The sequence below is a fragment of the Bubalus bubalis genome, chromosome 14 (genome assembly GCF_019923935.1).
Source record: "Bubalus bubalis isolate 160015118507 breed Murrah chromosome 14, NDDB_SH_1, whole genome shotgun sequence".
Classification (NCBI taxonomy): Eukaryota; Metazoa; Chordata; class Mammalia; order Artiodactyla; family Bovidae; genus Bubalus; species Bubalus bubalis.
Window position 1 is genome coordinate 21,455,124 of NC_059170.1, and position 18,929 is coordinate 21,474,052.

Genomic DNA, 18,929 nt, shown 5'->3' on the forward strand with positions numbered 1-18,929 from the left:
TTCTTTTCATTTCATTTCACACAAGTCATTGCCCACTGTCTTGTAATTAGCTGCGTGGGGGGGGGGGGGGGCGGGGGGGGGGGCGGGGTGCGTGCGCACAGGCCCCAGATATTTGTCCTTTGGCGCCCCCTGCTGGCCAGAGAGGACCTCTACATGTGAACTCTCCCTATCAGGGAGACTCCAGGTCATACTATTGTTACCCTTTGAGAACATTGTTGCTAATGGGAAAGATCAATAAGAAAATCAGAGTCTCAACCTACTAGCTGGTTCTTCATTCTCAAACCTGCCTCCATCCCTGCCAACCTGCCAACTTGTTCCTAACCTAACCTCTGAACACACTGGATGTTCCTCACCTAACCTCTGGACACACTTTAGCTCTGGATGAGCTAAAGACAACATCACAGGAAAAGTATTGTTCCTTGCATTCTAAGCAAACCTGGAGTCTAAGAAGATGTCTTCAAAGGTGGAAAAATCAAATCAACCTGATTCACCCCCAACACAGATTCTCAATAAGAAAGATGAGCTTTAAATGGCTAATATCAAAATCAAGAAACGCTGAAATCTCCAAAGAATTTTCATAACTGTCACCAAGCAACCCTGGATTCATCTCTAAGCCCAGCCAGGGATGTCCCGGCCCCCAGGGCTAAATGATAAGTCAGAGACCCCTCTCTTCCTCTTTCAGGCTTCTCAAATGGAATACTTTGAGAGTATTTTCCCAGGTGGCCACTCTTACCCCTCAGAACCTATACTGGTGACTCTGCCACAGAGAAATAAACTGGAGGCCAAGTCACCATGGATCAGGGCTCTGGGCGGGTATAACTGGAGGCCAAGTCACCATGGACCAGGGCTCTGGGCGGGTATAACTGGAGGCCAAGTCACCATGGACCAGGGCTCTGGGCGGGTATAACTGGAGGCCAAGTCACCATGGATCAGGGCTCTGGGCCGGTATGAGCCCCTGGACACACGGAGTCACTGAGCCACATCCATCACAGAGAGCAGGCAACTGTAAAAGTAAGGGAAGGAAACCCTGGCTCTGTCCATAAGCCCATTAAGTAAGGCCCATCTCATCCTGGACTCACCTCGGAGAACTTGCCATCACCAAACCACTGGACCCACCGCATGCCAGACATTGCCTGCCGCTTGGAGGTGGCCTTCCAGGACACCACCATGGCAGGCCACCAGGAGAAACCCTTGATCTTTCCCCACACAAGATCTCCTATTCCAAACTCCTTCCCATCCTGCAAGAAGAAAAACCACATGAACGAAATCGCAATGAGACAGACTGGCTGGACGGAGGAAAAACCTTCCCTGTCCCACCAACCCTGATGGCCATTGCCTTAAGAGTCCAGCACAGGGCTTCCTGCAAGTGCAGGCAGAGTTCCTCAGGAAATTCCCTACCCCTTCCAACACTTCCTGGTTGAAAACTCAGGAGAATTGCTTGAAATAAGGAGCGGAGGATAGGCAGGTTTGGTTGCATGATAAGAACATGAGCTTTTATAGGTTGGATCTACAGTATGTCACCTGTAATATCTGGCCAAGTATCTGGGAAACATGTTAAGCTGCCAAGTCAAAAAAAACAAAAACAAAAAACTGAAAACTCATGGGAAGAATCGAGTAAAAATCCTGGATATTCCCACAGGCCATCAAATGGGATAGTACAAGTCGTTAGAATGTAAAAAAAAAAAAATTGGCCATTTGCACGTAAAAAGCTTGCTGTAAAAGGGAATCATGCAAGCTATTAAAATGCATAAGATTTACTCTGAAGTCATGTACTCGGAAAACAGATTTCTACCACGGTATGTGTACATAGAGTAATACATTTATAGCAAAGTCTGAGTGAAACCAACAAGCTCAACTGGTTGGTGATGAACAAAACCTGATGGAGTAGACACGAAAGTGGGGCAACTTCAGTTCCTCAGTTAAAGAAGCCAATCAAAAACTGCGTGTATATACACACATGATGAATAGAATTATGGATTATCTATGTATATACATTTCTAAGTACAAAATGTTCAGAAAAACTTAGGAGGGAAACTAATCTGGTGCCTGAGTCAATTTGAGATAAGGATACAGGAAGCGACAATTGACAAATGGAAAACGCACTTGGAGAATGAATCAATTATTGTGATGTAAGTGACAAAAAGTCTTAAGTCACCTCTGGGTAACTTTTCGCTGTATTCAGCCCTTCACAGCGGTACCTGATACTCAGTGCTGTCTGCATCTCTGCCGTCTGTGTCCAGCTGCGAGGACTCCATGCTCTCCTGCTGGCTGTCCTGGCCCAGGCGGGCGTAGGGCGTGCTGCTGCTCTGCGGCACCACATCCTCATCTGTGAGGTCGATGGTGAGGTAGGGGCTGGTGGGGGACGGCCATGGCGTGCCTGCAGAGGATCCTGTCCTTCGCCTCAGGGACTGTGAACACAGGACGCATAGCATGGGCCACAGCAGACCGGGGCAGGGGGGGCGGCGACCAGAGACAGAGGTGCACCCACTGCTTCTCAGTCAAGCAGAAGTGAAGCAGAGACATAAGTTAATGGAAGAGAGACCAACAGGGCTAGTTTTCCAGGAACAAGTAAGTGTCCCTTAAGTGGGGAGAGAAACAACTTCCAGAAGAACAAGGACAGAATTAAGGACCAAGACAGGATAACAAGTGATGCTCAGAGAGGGCTTCCTGGTGCCTAGCCTTGCCGTAGGAGTTTAGAGTTGCTGTAACCCATGGGGTTGGCTCTAGAAGAGTCACTGAAGATACTAAGGAGACAAGACAGCTCTGAAATCAGTGGTTTGAGCTTATTCTGAGGAAGTGTAAGGACCCAGTCCACAGGGAATTCTTGCACTTCCCACCAGGGTTCCGTCTAGGGATTAGGCCAGGAGAGAAGTCATCAGGCTTAGGGAGAGCTTAGCTAGCTCCCAGGAGAGAAAGGAAAGGCAGGAACCTGAAAGGGAGAGGAGGGTGAAGAAAGGAAGCAGGTTATATAAACAGCAGCCACTTGGTGTGGTGAGAGGGGCAGAGCTTCCAGTTAAGAGACTGGGCGGGGGGTAGGGATCTGAGCATCTAGGGAACCAACCCTGGTAGTTGAGAACGCCACGGGGGATTCGTCCACGTGGTTGCGGCCCTGCCGGCCTCGGGTGGAACGTAGGGAGGGCCTGTGCCTCTCCCGGGTGGAGGTACTGCTGTTATTTCGGGTTCGGACCTGGAAGCAGGAGAGGACAAGCACAAGGCCTTTGGTGAATGGAGGCTGGAGGCTCAGCCCGAGGGCCCAGGGATCAACGCTTGAGAGGCCGCCTCAGGCCAACAGGAGTGAAGGCGGTGGTTGAGTCACTCTGGTCTGACTTCCCACCCCTGAATTCCCTAGTGCGAGTGGAATAAGGGGGCAGCGTGGCTGGCAGGGCTGCCTGACAATCCACAGCAGGTCCTACTTGACCTGGTACAGCTGAAACTGGCACCTGCAAACTGAACTGACAAAATCCATTTATTCCCAAAGACTTCTTTCCTGCAAGCATTATTACAATTGTTGCATTCTTCAAGATAGATGAGAATTCCCTTAGGCTTTCTTCTCAAAATGGCATGAACTTGAGTGTTGCAGACTGTGTTCAAATCCTGCACACAAGAAGTTAATGCTTAACCATGGGTAAACTACTGGCATTTTCTGTCATCTGTGAAAACAGGACGATAGACATCATGTGCTGCATAGGATTATCAGTGGCACATGCCACGGTCACCAAGTGTCAGTCTGCTTCCTAACAGCAGGCTGGGTGATCGTGAGCAATAACTGCCTTCCCATTTCCAGACATTTTAGTCATAGAATCCACCTACAGAAGCAACTTGGTCCCAAAGGTAACTGGGTAGCCTGGAGTCATCCACCTGTAAACTACACCCCTGGCACTTCTTAGAATGCTCCCCAGAAAAGTAGAGAACTGCCATGTGAAAACCATCTCAATCATAATTAATGAGGTTTGCTGTCATTTTCCAATTTCAGGACATTTGTTCAAAGTTCCTCCAGGGAGATCCTAGACAAGGCTTTTAATGCAGGCACGTGTGTGTGTGAAGTGCCTCCGCTCAGGGGTAGACACTTACAGCTGGGCTTTCAGACCGAGTCCTGGTTTCTCGGAAGAGCTTTGGCATCACTGGAGTGTCGGAGCCGTCCCCGTCTTCTCCCTCGCCATCTCCATCACCCGTCAGGTCCTTTATAAATGAAAAATTATGAATTTAGATGTCATATAACCAAGATAGTTTAAACATGAAGAGTCAGTCATATTGAAAACAATATTGGTCTGAGTGACTTTAAAAGATCTGCAACCTCATATTGTTCAAAAGATTTTACAGGTATGGGCACAAAAGGCTTCAGATGCCCTTTGCATTGACACCTTTTCTTTGGTTTCCTAATTCTACTGGGGTCTCTCCTGCATTCAAAATCATGATTTCATGGTTAGACTAACTTGCTATGCCCAGCAGGGAGACCTGGTCAATTTCCACAATTAACAGCATCTGGGGCAAACAGGCTTGAGGAAGATGCTTCCTGATACAATGACCCAGAAGAAATGGCACGAGTCCTGTGTCGAGTACACATCCCATGCTGCACACCGAACTCAACAAAAACTCAGCACAAGAGCCAAAGAGGTGGGGAGTGGTCCGATGTCTGGCCAGCATGTTAAGAACCTGACTTTTCCCTTGCCAACTAAGGTCTTGAGTGGGTCCGTTCCTCTCTTTAAAACTGGCACAATGGTTCTTCCCTTATAGCACAACAGAGTTATAGTGAGAATCAAGTAATCCATGCTTGCCAAGGCAGGGCACAGAGGAAGTTCCAAGAGATCAGAACAGCTGTTCTGAGCCTCTGTTCCAGTGCTGTCCCTACCAGGTCCCCTCAGCTCCTGATCCTCATTATCTGGGTGCCCACTTGTGGTCCACCATGAGGACAAGACAAGCCGTACGTATGAGGGGGAGTTTTCATTGTCTACAACTTTCAACCATGACTTTGTCCCCAATGCCTGATAATGACCTGAATTAACAAAACTAATATGATTCATAGGAAAACAGAAAGCATAAATAGTGTCATGAGTAAAAAAAAAAAAAAAAAAAAAACTCAGAAAAGCTACAAGTTGGAAAAAAACTAATCAAGTAGAAACCTTGACATTGTAACACTGGTAAAAGATATTTCAATGATTGTTAAAAATCCCCTAATAAGGCAGGCAAGTTCTTTCCAAAATGAAAAAAAAAAAATCCTTGAGGCCACAGGGCCACACAATCTTACTATCAAACCAGACACAGGTATATTATAAGCAATAAAATCATACATTATTTTCCTCATGAATAGATGTTAAATTCTAAAATAGATCCAATTCAAAACATACCATGAGCAAGCTGGATTCCTTTCAGGGATAAAAAAAAAAAATCTTGTTACAGTAGAAATTTATCAGTTCAATTGATCATCCAGATTGAAAAAAACATTCATTTCAAAAACTCAGCATGTGAGAGCAGCAAATGCCATTCTAAGTGAGGTTGTTCTAAGTCTTCTGTGTACCTAGCGATGTTCAAATTCCTCATTCAGCAAGTATTTGCTGGCCATCAGTTTAAGTGGGCCTCAGGTCCCCTACTTAATATGCAAACCATAGAGTTCCCCTGAATCCCAGAAATGTGACCACAGAACCAGTACCTGAGTATAACTTAGCAGGCTGGAGACCTCCCTCTTGGACAGTCGTGAGCTTGATCTGCGGCCTGGAAGAAGGAGGAACCAGAGTCTGTTGTGAAGAAGGGGCTCTCCTGGTCTCCCTAAACCCACTGACATCCTCAGGGGTTAAATCCTAGCCCTTGGACAGTTCCTTCCTGTGCTGCCCAAATCAGTGGCCACTAACTCCACTAAAGGAGCAACCCGGTGCCTGCCATCGCAGCCACATTAAGTACTCATGTGTGGCTCCTCACGGTCATGTGAACAATGCAGAAAGAGAACACTTTCAGCCTCTAGAAAGTTCTATGGGAAGGTGTAACTTGAAGAGTTCTCTTGACAGCAGGATGAGACAATACAGGGGTTTCCAAACCAGCTGGGCCAGAAAATCTCAGCAGAGAGGGTCCCAGGTGATGTGAGCAGCAGAGGAGAGGGGAAGAGAGAGGGTGGGACTGGCAGCAAGCCTGAGATGCCCGCTGCCTCTATTTCTTCCCAGAAAAATGACAGGCCCAGCTGCAAGGGGAGAGGGTGTTCCCACAGAAGTGTCAAAGACCCCAGTCTACCTGTGCTGTGTCCATCCCCTTGTCTGGAACAGAAGGGCTCATTGGCTTGGGGTCACCTACTCTGTCCCAGCGGAGGTGCAGGAGAAAGGGAGCAGCTCTTCCCTTCCCTGGGGCTGGGGCAGGGGTCATCAGAGCCCAGACTCCCACAGCTGCCTTGAGCCTGCTCGGGGGCCTGTGTCCCAGCTGTGGTCCACCATGACCACCCTCCTCACCCCTCCGCCCCACAGGCCACGCCACCTCTGCCACCTCTGCCACCTCGGATCTCAGGGGTGCTGATAGCCTCCAGGATCGGGGGTGAGGGCGCATCCTTGGAGTCGGAAGACTGGTCGCTGCAGCCCCCGTTGGTAAGGATGGAGTCTTCCCTCCTGCTGGCGTCCTCCTCTCCGTTGAGTTGCCTGGTGTCTCCCTTCATTGTTTCCTGTAGGAAGGCCAGAGTGAGGAGGGTAGCAGAGATGCAAGGGTGGACGGGGGCAGTGTGCCCCCAAACCTCTGCCAATGTCACCAAGTCCTCAGGCCAAGAGAGGACCTGGGAGTGATTCTCAGGACCCCACCCAGGCCGCCCCCCATAGCCTGCCCCCCTCACCAAATTCGGAGGCTCAGGACTTGGTTCCATGTGGCCACTCGACCCGAAGGCTCAGAAGCCAGCACCCAGGACAGAGGAGGGGGCTGGGCCGTGGTCTGAGGCTCAGGCTGCTCTGTGCAATTAGCCGGCCACTTCAAACAATGCCATCTAAGGCCGGCCTGCCTGCCGCCAGCCTTGGTCCCCTCTGCCCCTGGCGCGCTCTCCCTGCCCAGTCTCTGCAGGGCCTCGGGAAGTCAGTGCATTATTTTCCCTCCTGACCCCTTTGTTTGCTCTCTCCCTTCCCCTCAATCTCCAGGTCCTCTTCCCACCGTCCCCTCCTCCCCCACAGAACAGCTTCTCTCTTCTCCATGGCAGCACAAGCCCCGCCCCATCACAACCTCAGGGGCCCATTGGTCTGCAGGCCTGTCGCTCACTCTCCTCCTCCCTTACCAGCTGGGGCTCAGAGTCCCAAGTTCGCAAGAAGGGAAGGAATGGAGGATACACAGGGGGAAGGACTGGGACGGGTTAACCAGGGACATGTTCCCCATCTGCTCCAACCCCACCCCACCTCTGGGCCTTTGCCTCCCCACCCCTGCCCACCCTGGTAACTGCATCATCACTAGGCTATTAAGCTAAGACCAGCTCCAGCCAGGGTCTTCAGGCATGCATTGGAGGGCTGTGTGACCTTTGACCTGGCCCTACTGCCTGCAACACGTTGGCCTCAAGAACATGTACCTTACTCTCATTTATTCCTCTTAATGTGATGTGGGCCCATTTTATAGAACAGGAAAACTGACCCACAGACCTGGTCAATCTTCAACATCAAAAATAAAAACCTCACATGTAAGAGGAAGGGTGAAGCCCCAAATGGAGGTTAAGTATTTGGTGCCACAGGAACCCTGCTTGTGAAGTTTCCCCAGCAAACAGCTGCCTATGGGCGCTGAGCACTCCTGGTCCGTGTTCCCTATCATGGGAGACAGACTCACCACATAGTACCCAATGACCCAAGCAAGCCTCCCACAGTACCTTCTAGAAGCGTCATCTAGGTTACAGGGCTGTGAGCTGCAGTGGGGATGCTGCCAGCACACCCACCAGAGGGCGCTGTGGGGCTCAGTGATTAACTTCTCATCGTACCCCCCCACCCCCCCACCCCCAGCAGGTATGCAATGTCCTATGGATTCTTAATTCCACCCTGGGCATCAGTCCATCCCCCAGGTGCGAGTGTGTGATAAGTAGACCTCTGATGCTCCCCACAAGGCGGAGGGACCACTGAATCATGCTGCAGAATTCTCAGGCACCTACTAAATCAGGATCAACATTTTCACAGGATCCCTGGGTCATCAATATGCAAGTTAAAGAAACACTGCCTTGGAATTCCCTGGCAGTCCAGTGGTTAGTTATTTCACTGTGGAGCCCAGGGTTTGACCAAGATTCTGCAAGCTGGATTCTGAGCAGTTCGATGAAAAGGAGAAAAAAAAAAAAAATACTGCCGGGGTCACAAATGCATACACTGATACAGAGCATTTAACTAACCCACATGGTCCAGGGTGTGCAGGTTCACAGTTCCCAGTGTATTTTCTCTCAATACGTATTAAGGAATCTCACCAGCCCCAAGGAAAAGGAGGAATGCCTAACCCAGCCTGATTAGCGGCTTCTCTAGCCCTTTTACTCTCAAGCCCTGACCCGGAAGAACAGGTTGTCTGACCCCACGGCCAGTTCCTGTGAGTCCAAGTGGCCAGTATCTCAGGAAAACTGCTGGAGTGTGGTTCAGAGTAATCATTAATTTCCAGTGTTTTGCCTCAGGCCAGACTAGTGAACTAAGTAACCCGGATGGCCTGGCAGAGGGTGGGAGACTTGGCCATGGGGTGCAAGACACCAGGAGGTTCCACGGGAGCTCTGGGGAGGGGGGAGGGGTAGACTGAAGACAGGAGCGGGTAGCAGATCAGAGGCTGAAATCAAGGGACAAGGCTTCCTTCCCTCTTATGCGGGGCTCAGAGTTCCCTCAGACAGTCCCCACCTGGGTCAAAAGGAATCTCTCTCCTAGACAGACCCATTTGGAGCCTACAGCCCATAGCAGACAATAATTAACTATGACTAACCACCTCAGGCTTCCCTGGGGCCTCAGCAGTGCCAACTTGTCTGCCAGCCTGCTAGAGGGATGGACAGGTGAGCAGAGCTCCTTCCCAAAGCCAGATCTCAACAGTCAGGAAAAATTCTGCCCCTAGAAAAATTCTGCCCACAGGGACTGGAGGAAGATTTCAGGGAAGGAAACCAACCTGCTGTATGACCAACTACCTGGGTGCCCTGGGGTGAGCTAGGTAGGTAAAATAGTCTTACTTCCAGTGGTATCATTCAATGTGATTTCATTACCAGTTCCTTTCCTGTAGTTTTCACCACCCAGAATTTGCAATGACAGTAGATTCCTGGGTTGGGAAGATCAGCTGGAGAAGGGCTAGGCTGCCCACTCCAGTATTCCTGGGCTTCCCTGGTGGCTCAGCTGCTAAAGAATCCACCTGCAATGTGGGAGACCTGGGTTCAATCCCTGGGTTGGGAAGATCTCCTGGAATAGGGAGCCAACTACCCACGCCAGTATTCTGACTGAGAATTCCGTGGACTGTATAATCCACGGGGTCACAAAGAGTCGGACATGGCTGTGCAACTTTCACTTTCACTTCACTAGTTACAACACACACACACACACACACACACCAGAGTCCAGAACTGGCAAGATTTAAAGATGCCCAGCTCGGTTCCTCGACATTTTACACACATTATATATCTCCTCCACATTATACACATGACCCAAACAGCTGCAGGCATGTGCTACTGTTAGGCCCTCAACTTAGAAGCCCCATCACGTATTCAGATTTCGGAAACCACAGGTCAAAACAAGGAGGGCTTCTCTCAAAGGCTTCCATAAGTAATCATCTGGCCCTCATGAAGATCCACACATCTTGATCACTTTTCTCAGTATTTACTACCATATGCCAGGCACCCTTGTGCTTTACCTGTATGAATTCACTTAATCCTTACATACCATTAATGTTATCCCTATATAACAGATGAGCAAACTGAGGTTAGGCAACATAGTATGTACTCACTTAAAAGAATGCTCCCAGGGAACTTAAACAAGAAGGTGTGAATTTTAACTACCTGCTTTTGGCAACAGGAAGATCTTAGCACTAGGGATTGGTTTGTAATGGTAGATAATACATCTTCCTCATTAAGTTGTTTGGTTTCTAATGAGTCAAAATTGGCATTTCCCAGATAATGTGGCCCCCAGCACAAGCCAGCTCCTTTATCTAGAGCGATCCCAATCCTGAGCAGTGGCATCTTCCCCAGGGATTTTCCCAGAGGGGCTGACATACCAGCTCCAGAACACTTGCCACTTGGCTGTTAGCATGTCCCAGGCCCCTCCTGTCTGCTAAAGCCAGAACTGACACCTCTTAACCCCCACCCCAACCCGAGGCAAGTCCTCTCATCAACCTGCTCTCAACAGGCTCAAATGAATTAAGTCACCCAGCAAAGTGGCAGTGCCAAACTCATGCCCAGGCAATCCAGGGCACGTGCCTGGAACTGTTGTGCCTGAGATGAGTTATGAACAATGCACCATTCGTTCCAGGAGCTTCAGGAGCTGTATGGCTGAGGGACTTACACCAGCTGTTCACCTTCACAGGAGGTGGTGGTCCAACCTTGAGATGCAGGTGAACTCTGACCCTTTCCCAGAGGCTGGGGTCCAGCACATGACTTCGGGATGGTCAGCGGTGCTGGGTGGGCTCACAGGCAAGGTTCCCCCTGCAAGACCCTGCCTCATTAGTGCAGGATGCTTGTGTCCTGACTGAACCAGGTCAGACGTGTCCAAATGCAATGTGGCAGACAGAAGGGTGGGTGGCACCCCCAATTAGACTCAGGGAGGAGGCGGCCCAGGGACTCCCCGCAACCCAGCTATAAACCTGAGAAGTGATGTCATTCATTTCCTCCAGGCTGGTACCAGCAGAACTATTTCCTGGCACCCTGTAAATGTTAATTGCATTAATTAAACTTACAGTGCAGGAAGGGGGTGATGGTGGGCTTGATGGCAAGTTAGCGGGGGAGGACCTTGGGCATCCCTGACCTTTGTAAAGCAAAAGAGAGGGAGGGTGAAAGACATTCCCACCTCCCCTATTTAAAAAGTTCCTCCTTGGCCTGTGGGAGGGGAATCGACTCCTGACTCCTCCCCTTGAACTGCTCAAATATTCTTAGCTGTTTCCCAAAACGGCTAAGCTAGAGCACTCAGCATGTACCACAGAAGAGTTAGTCACTCTTATGATCCCCATTCTGTAGATGGGGAAACAAGCTCTGAGGAAACAGATAAGCAGTTTCCTTGAAGAGGTTCCCAGAGTGCCTGAGTGATGGAGTCTGAGGCCTTAGTCCAGGAGGCAGATCTTAAAGACATCATAACACAGTTTTTAAGTTTAAACAGTTTAAAAAGTTTACGGCCGGGAGGGACAGCTCACCCGGGTGAGTGAAGAGAAGGGAGGCAGTGGAGACAGTACAAAGTCAAGGAGGACAGAAACAGCTGTCCCCCTAGCTGGGGACAGAGCACAGGGTCTCAGTTCCCTATGCCTGCTCAGGAATCTCCAGTAAATTCCATAAAAAAGATCAGGTTCACAGGGAAACGGGAAGAAAATGTCCTCCTTGTCCTTCTCAAGCCTCAGTCATACAGCCTAGGCAATAAGTGACCTCATCTAATTCCCTAGGTGGTTGGTGCTACAGATCCCAAAGCAGATGGCAAAACCTTGAAACCTGGAGATTACACAGTCTCGTGTGCTGTCGTGCCAGATTTCCCAGCTTAGGCTCGATGCATCCCTTCATCCATGATGACTCAAGTTTGGAGAATTTTTCAGCGCCTCTGGGTCATGGCTACATGCACCACTGTCACTGTACGATAATAGATGGGCCTGCGCATATTTATCAGAATCTTCGTGCGGACTGACTCCAGTAGTCAGTCTGGGCAAGCATGAGAAAAGCTGGCTGTGAAGATGTTCCAGTAGTCAGTCTGGGCAAGTATGAGAAAAGCTGGCTATGAAGATGTTCCTTGCAACATTGCTCATTAATAGCAAAATTATAAAGAAACATTGGTACATCTGGATATTTGTCAACAGACTGTAATAAAATTATATACCATTACCTTCTAGATAATTTACAGGAAAACCTAGGAACTTACAGAAAGATCTGAAATGAGAGCTTCAACTGGAGTTTGGAGTCAAACTTTTTACCCTATGGAAACAAGTTGCAAGCAACTAGTCCCTTCTGCCTACAAGTTATTCGAGAAGCCCTAGGAAGGTCATGCAGATGAAAACAGGGAACCCATGGGTCACCCAGAATGCCACGTGGGGCATCCTAAGGCTGAGGATTTGGGAGCTGCTATACCCACTCCTGTGGCCTTGTTCCCCTAGGCAAAATCCAGTCAAAGTGTCCTCTGCCCTCTTTCCAGCAGGAATGGAGAAAGGAGACCGCTATTCTCAAAGTCACTCCCTCAGCTCTGCCCCTCGCAGCAGCCTGCACCTGTTGCTACTGCCATTGCCTAAAACCTCAACCCATCTACATACCAATGCTGTGGGGATATTGATTCAGTATTGAAGATGACAATCTGACAGTACGACCTCAAGTGCCAAGTGTCCATATCCTGTTATACAGGAATTCTACTGCTAGGAATCCACTCAGTGCAAAGTTCTTCCCAAAACCTGTGGGCAAGACTGGCACTGCCTTCATTGTCAAAGTAAAAGCTACCAACAAATAATCAATGAGAGACTGTCTAAATTACATGCAACCACACTGGGGAAACCACTGAGAGGCAAAGCATAGGGCAGCTGGTTCTAGATGAAACCATGTAAAGTGAAAAAGTCCACCTAACAATACAATCGCATTTAATAGGTTACTGTGTATATTAAGCCATGTTCCTCCAGCATTTTTTCTTTAACCTCTCAGCAAGGTAGCTTGTGGAAGAACAGACAACCATATCTATCCCCATGTGACTTTTACAATCAAAAAGTCAACTTTAAAATGTCACTTTTGAAAATGACCATTTAAGTTTAGTCAATCTGAAGTTTTTTGAATGGTATAAGGTAGAACGCTCAATTTTCTCTATAAGGAAAGTCAGGCATACAATGACTAGTATGACCCAACTCTACTTCTTCTATATGGGTCCCCTATATACATGGGATGTTTCTGGTTTCACTTCTCTTTTTGGTATTTAGCCCTTGACACCTCTTTTAATCATGATACATTAACAATAAATGCTCATATCTGCCTGGACACGCCTGCCAACGTTAAAGTTTCATTGACTTTCTCGATTTCACCCATACCTGTATGTACATTTGCTCAGAACTGTCCATATCCTATTGCTGCCTCCCTGGTAACCTAGAAAATCCCTGAGGACAGCGCCTGCCCATCCAGGCATCCCACCTAACACTGCACATCTGTGTCCTAGGTGAGGCTTCCTTCCACTTACCTGCAGTATCTCCTCCGCTTCCAGTGCTTCAGCAACAGGACCCCCAGGTTTGTCCAGGGCCTGCCTTGGGTGTCACCCAGCAGCACACATTCACGCGCCCCAGCACCATGCTGGCCGCTGGGAACATCCACCAGGAAGACACCATCCCTTCTCCAGGAGCTGAAGGGCAGTGGAAGGCCCTGGCTCTGGCCACAGCAGGCCCATTTGCAACTGGAAGCAAATGCAACTGGAAATAAATGCTGCTTAGGAAGCCCCATTAACCTCAGAAGGTGGAAGTACAGGAAAGGATGAAGAAATAGGTAGGTAATGACTTCTCCACCCAGGCTGCAACACAAGAGACCTGACTCAGGGGAAAAATTAATGCCAGACTGATAACTCCCCAGTCGCTTTTCCAGCTGCCAGACCTGTACCACTGGGCAGGGCATTGGACGATCCCTCTGCTCCAGGGAATGGGGAATAAGACATACCAATATCAGAGAGCTACCTTCAGATTTTGGAAGACCCAGAGACAAGTTCCAGTCCATGTCCCACACAGTAAGCCTCCAGTTTTAAATCCTTCTGAATACACAGATACAGTTCAAAACTAAAATATGAAAAACAAAAACAGTAAAAAAAAAAAAAAAAAAAAGACACTCAGAAATATTGGATGGAGCTCTACACACTAAAATTAAAACAAGGGGATAAAGGATGTGTCCAAAAACAAGATAAGGGGTGTAATAGCTCAAGGAAATTTATTCCCTCAACTTTAGGGTAGGAACCCTCAGTGACACTGAGCCCTTCTCCTCCAGTACCAGCTCCTCATACACACCTGGTCAGCATCATCTGTCCCCAAGAGGAAATTAATTGGTTAAGAACATTTCCCCACGACCTCTCTCACCCATCAATTCTTAACAATGCATTTCTAATTTCCTGCTCATAATTTCTCAATGACTAATGCTCTACCCACAAATTTCATAGACTATCAAAGGCCATTGAGTCAGAAGCCCTACTGCTACTACTAAAGTCCATACTCTCTAGAGCCGCTGAAATGAGAAACCCACACACCACCAACTAGAGAAGACTGCCTGCTCGCCATAGTAGAGAAAAGCCCACACAGCAAGGATCCAGACCAAAAATAAAATATATATATATATATATGAAGGAGAAAAAATTACTCTGAAAAAAGAGAAAAACCTCTGCAGGTGAAGTTATTTAGAAAAACATGGTCAGGCTGAGCTGGGAAATGAGCAGAGGCCAATGGTTCTCTATAAGGTCCTCCCATCCACGTGGGAAGCTGGGCCCAGATGACCAGTGCACTGGGAAACCTCGCCAACGCAGGGCCCTTCCTCACCACGCTGCACTCGCCCTGGCTTCTTGTCTTTTTGCTTAGGATGGACTGCTGCTCCTCTCTACGCTTTCTCCACTTCTAGAAGAAACTGAGAGGGCCCCCAAATGAAAGTAAAACATTGATTACCTTGGGCCTGTGAGATTACAGGCCATGATCTGTTTTTTCTTTGCATCTGAACATGGCAAATTTGATTTTCATTTGTATCAAACACAATGAAAATCCTTTTGATAAAATATTCTAATTCCCTACACAAAACAGATCCTCCTCACTTTTTGCTTATTTCCTCAGGAATGCCAACTGTTTCTCTCAGCAAGTAAATAATGACCATTAGCCATCATCTCAATATTGACTACAAAATGTGACATTTATTAAATCCTCATTATGCGCACTTTTTAATAGGATCTCAACTGACTTCAACATTCCCTTAACTGGCCAACAATGCATCCCCATTTTACAGATGGAGCAACTGAGGCTCAGGTCACTAGCTTATAAATGTAGTGAGTTGGATATAAACCCTGATTTGATTTGGCAGCCCAGGCTGCATGAGTATGTTGATTCCAGTGACTAACATGACCTACAACATACCAGACTTCTTACAATATCTCAGGGCCCCCACCTAACTTATTTTGAAAATGGCCTAAGTCCTAAAAGGATTCCATTTCATCCTCCTACCAACTCTACTGGGGTGTGTACATCTTCACTCACTTTACATACAGGTATTAATCAGCACAGGGGCAACACGTGCGGGCTCCCTCTGCATTTACCAGGCCACTTCCCTCCATCCACAGCCAGATACATCTGAACACCTGGACTCGGCTTTTTTCCTTTTGTAGGATCACTCTTGTCCTGGGATAGCGGCAGATGTGAAAGTTCTGTAAAGCACTAATCATCAGGCTCCCGAACTACCTGCATCTGTCCGAGTTCCATCAGTGGCAAATTTTGACCCTGTGAGAACATGAGCCCATTGCTTTACAAAGAGGGTGCTGACATGAGGAATTCTATACTCCTGCAGCCCTGATCTGCCATGAAACTGGCAAAAAAAAAAAAAAAAACCACACACACACACACACTAAAAACACCCTAAATTCATGATTTTAAAACTCAACATCAAGAGTGCGCCTGTACTTTTCTGGAGGGTTGGGGTAGAAGCACTTGCCATGGTGTCAGACCAATAGGCCTTTCAGATTTAGCGTGGATCATCTTGGGTGAAATGGAAAAGTATCTGAGCCTAGAGGGACAACAGGCAGGAGAGCTGGTCTGAGACAAAGGAGTTAGTCCCGGGGAAGTTTTTCTGGGAAGAACTTACCCAAACCCTCCATCAAGGAGCTTGGGGCTGTAGTATGAGAAAGGGAGACAGGCCCCTCTGGGTTGCAGGCCCCACATGGCAGGAGGAAAGGAAAGAGGGGAAGCAACCTCTGGCAGCCCCACCCCCCTGGCTCCTCCTCTTCACCCCCTGCAGCTCCCAAATACCCTCCTACCCTCCCTGCAAACTGCAGGGGTTGGAGGTACTGCTTATGGCTTTAAGGAGCAGGATGGAGCCAGCCGTAACCCCAGCCCTTTGTCTCAGCCTTCTCCACCCTAACAGAGAAAAGTAAAGGCTCTCCCTTAGTTCTGCACCCTCAAGGCAGGTCCCAAACTTGGGTGGGGGTGTAAAAATGACCACAATCCATAAAACAAAAAACTGCTCCTTTCAAAAAGGAACAAAGACACCCTTTCCTGCCAACTCCCAAATCGAGGACAATGATTTGGAAAACCTTCCATAGTTGAGAGGAGTACCTTGGTGGGAGGAAAGGAGGGGATGGCAGAGTTGGCCTGCATCCTTCCCAATTCTCATTAATGGCCACCCTAAAAAGAAGGGCTAATGGTTAATACAATACCATTCACTACCTGCTATACCAAGCACTAACGTATTGACTCCTAACCCAAGCCTAATGTGATAGGAATTATCGCATCATCTGAGGAACACAGAGGGTTAGAGTTTAAATTGTGTAAAACTGGTTTCCTTCTTACCCAACTTGGAGTTATTAGTATGACTGTTCCTATTTCACACATGTAATAAGGCACAGAGGGCCACAGATTAACATGGACAGACTTAAACACATGCCAAAGATCTATGCATCCCCCTTAAAGGAAGCAGCCTACTTATCCCACATGATAGATAAGGAGTGGCAAGACTTTATTGGGAGATTACTGTATGCCAGCCCTATAAAATAGGTAGCATCATCTCAAAGCTGGAAAAACCAAGTCTGCACCTGGGGATTCCAATGGCTGGGGTGCAAGAAGTCACAGCAGTCCTGGTGGAGAACAGAGGCAGGTCAGTGTCCTGGATCCTGGAAATGTGGGCGCCAGCAGGGATCTGGCTCCCTAAAACAACTGCCACCAGTTCGCCAAAACTCACAGCATCCAGAAATCAGGAGGCAGAAAGTCACACATCATAACCTTGTCCTTAATTCTCTTTAATTCATACGCCTCTCAACTCGGGGTGGGGAAGCATTAGGGCCCATTCAGCCTCTTTCAGCCTGGGAGGTAAGTGAAGGAGGCAGCGTGGACAACCTGGCCTGGGCCCAGAACTCCTGCAGCCCTTCCCTGCCACAGGTGAGTGACTCCAGCAGGAAAACCCCGGCCGAAGAGCAACTCTGTTGCTAACTTGCTACCTCTGCCGGCTCTTCCCTAACTTCCACTTTCTCTTCTTGAAAGTGGGACTCAAAACCCACCCACCCGCGGCAAACAATCCCACTGGGCACCGAGATAGCGCTGGAGGTTTTCAGGCCTCAGTTTGCAAGTTTGCGAAGTGGGACCAGCCTGACCCTTGGAAGAGGGGGAAAAATGGAAAGTGAGGCCCCAGGGCAGGCAGCGTGGCTGGGCAGGGAGGCGCCGCACCGGGCCGGCCCCTCCCCGGCCAGGTGTGCACAAGCGTGAAGGCAGCCTCTCCTTAGGGCATCCCCGCAACCCCGCCGCACAACCGGTCTCCGTAGGTCCTCTAGGGAGGACCCCGCGAGCCCGCCCCTCTGGCACACGCCCCTGGGAAGCGCTCACATACCGGTCCACCTGTTCTCCCGCGCCCATCCACTACCTCTCCCCTGTCCCTGGGACAGAAGGGAAAAAAAAAGTCCCTCGGCTGAACCCACAGGGTCCAAGTCGTAAAGGACGGACGCTCGTCTCCTCGACAGAACTCTCTTCTGTTCCGTTCCCCTTCCCAAGTAGACTCCCTCTCTAGTCGAGGCCAGGTAAAAATACCCCTGCTTCACTAACTCCAGTTCTCTCCAGTAGGAGACCTCCTCCCCTCGGCTCTAGACCCCGGGAAGGCCGCCCAGCACCCTCCCTAGGGACGATCCTCTCTCCTCCTCTGGGTCTCCTGAACACCTCAAGTATCCCTTTCACTCGTATCCCTGTAATACACATGCCTTCCCCATCGCCAATTTTATCCTCATTGCCAATTTCCCCGCAGTAAGATCAGGGACTTCTCCTCCCCAACCATGCCCGGTCTCCAGCCGTACGGGAGCCGCCTCCCCAGGACGTCCCGGAACGGGATTCCCTCCCTGCGGTGTCGGGACCCCTCCACGGTCCCTTCCCCCACCAGCCCACGGAGCCCTCGGGCTGGCAAGCCTCCCCGGGGGCCACGGGGCGCTCACCTGCCGAGAGCCTGGCTCGGGCGCGGCTCCGCGGGTCGAGCCGCGGGTTCGGACAGGCGGGCGGGAGGCCGGCGGGCGGCCGCGCGGGGCGCTCGGCTCGCGAATCTCCGGCGCCGATCGCCGAGCTACGTTTACTTGGGTCACTTAACCCCCGCGCTGCCGGCCGGGCGCGGCCGCCCGCTCGCCTGCCTGCCTGCCTGCCTGCCTGCCAGTGAGCCGGTGGCGTCCGTCGGGGGGCGCTCGGGGCGTCCACGCGGGCTGCGGCAGCCGGGCTAGGGAGGGGGTGCGGCTGCTGCGAGGAAGCGGCGCGGGCAGGACCCGGCAGCTGAAGTGGGTGGGGAGGGGGCGGTGCCGAGTCCCCTTGTAACCCCGGCCCGGCACTCGCCCCGCCCCCGCCCGGGGGCGCCCCTGCCGCAGCCACTCAGAGCAGGGCCTCGGGCGCGAGGGGCGGGGGGCGGGGACGAGGGAAATTTGAAATCGCTCCGGAGCCTCCCCTCCGCCCCTCCTCCACAGGCGCCGCCTCCCGGCCCCCCACCCCCACACACACACTGTCGGTTAAATCTCCAGCCGGATAACAGGCCCGTCTTGGGGACCCCGCAGACGTCGCCCAACTCTCGAGACTTCTCCTGGGGCCCCTCTTCCCCGATCCCCACCCCGACCCCGAACACACGGGCTGGTCTGGATGCCGGGGACCCA

General features: G+C 50.1%; 1 protein-coding gene across 11 annotated transcripts in view; it reads right to left on the reverse strand.

Moving 5' to 3' along the window:
* The window catches only part of DNMT3B (DNA methyltransferase 3 beta), a 34,215-nt gene extending 15,653 nt beyond the window's left edge, over positions 1-18,562 (reverse strand). For 3 of the 11 annotated variants that reach the window (XM_025263657.2, XM_025263654.2, XM_044927735.1), the window contains exons 1-7: positions 18,234-18,561; positions 6,457-6,637; positions 5,648-5,709; positions 4,072-4,179; positions 3,062-3,187; positions 2,199-2,408; positions 1,080-1,238 (exon numbers count right to left, since the gene is read on the reverse strand). In XM_025263657.2, the coding sequence (XP_025119442.1) occupies positions 1,080-1,238; positions 2,199-2,408; positions 3,062-3,187; positions 4,072-4,179; positions 5,648-5,709; positions 6,457-6,631 (840 nt within the window). In that variant the 5' untranslated portion in view covers positions 6,632-6,637; positions 18,234-18,561. Of the gene's footprint in view, positions 1-1,079; positions 1,239-2,198; positions 2,409-3,061; positions 3,188-4,071; positions 4,180-5,647; positions 5,710-6,456; positions 6,638-18,233 lie in introns of all 11 variants that reach the window. The other 8 variants (XM_025263656.2, XM_025263658.2, XM_006064400.3 and 5 more) reach the window with 6 other exon arrangements.
* Between the last annotated feature and the right edge of the window lie 367 nt (positions 18,563-18,929).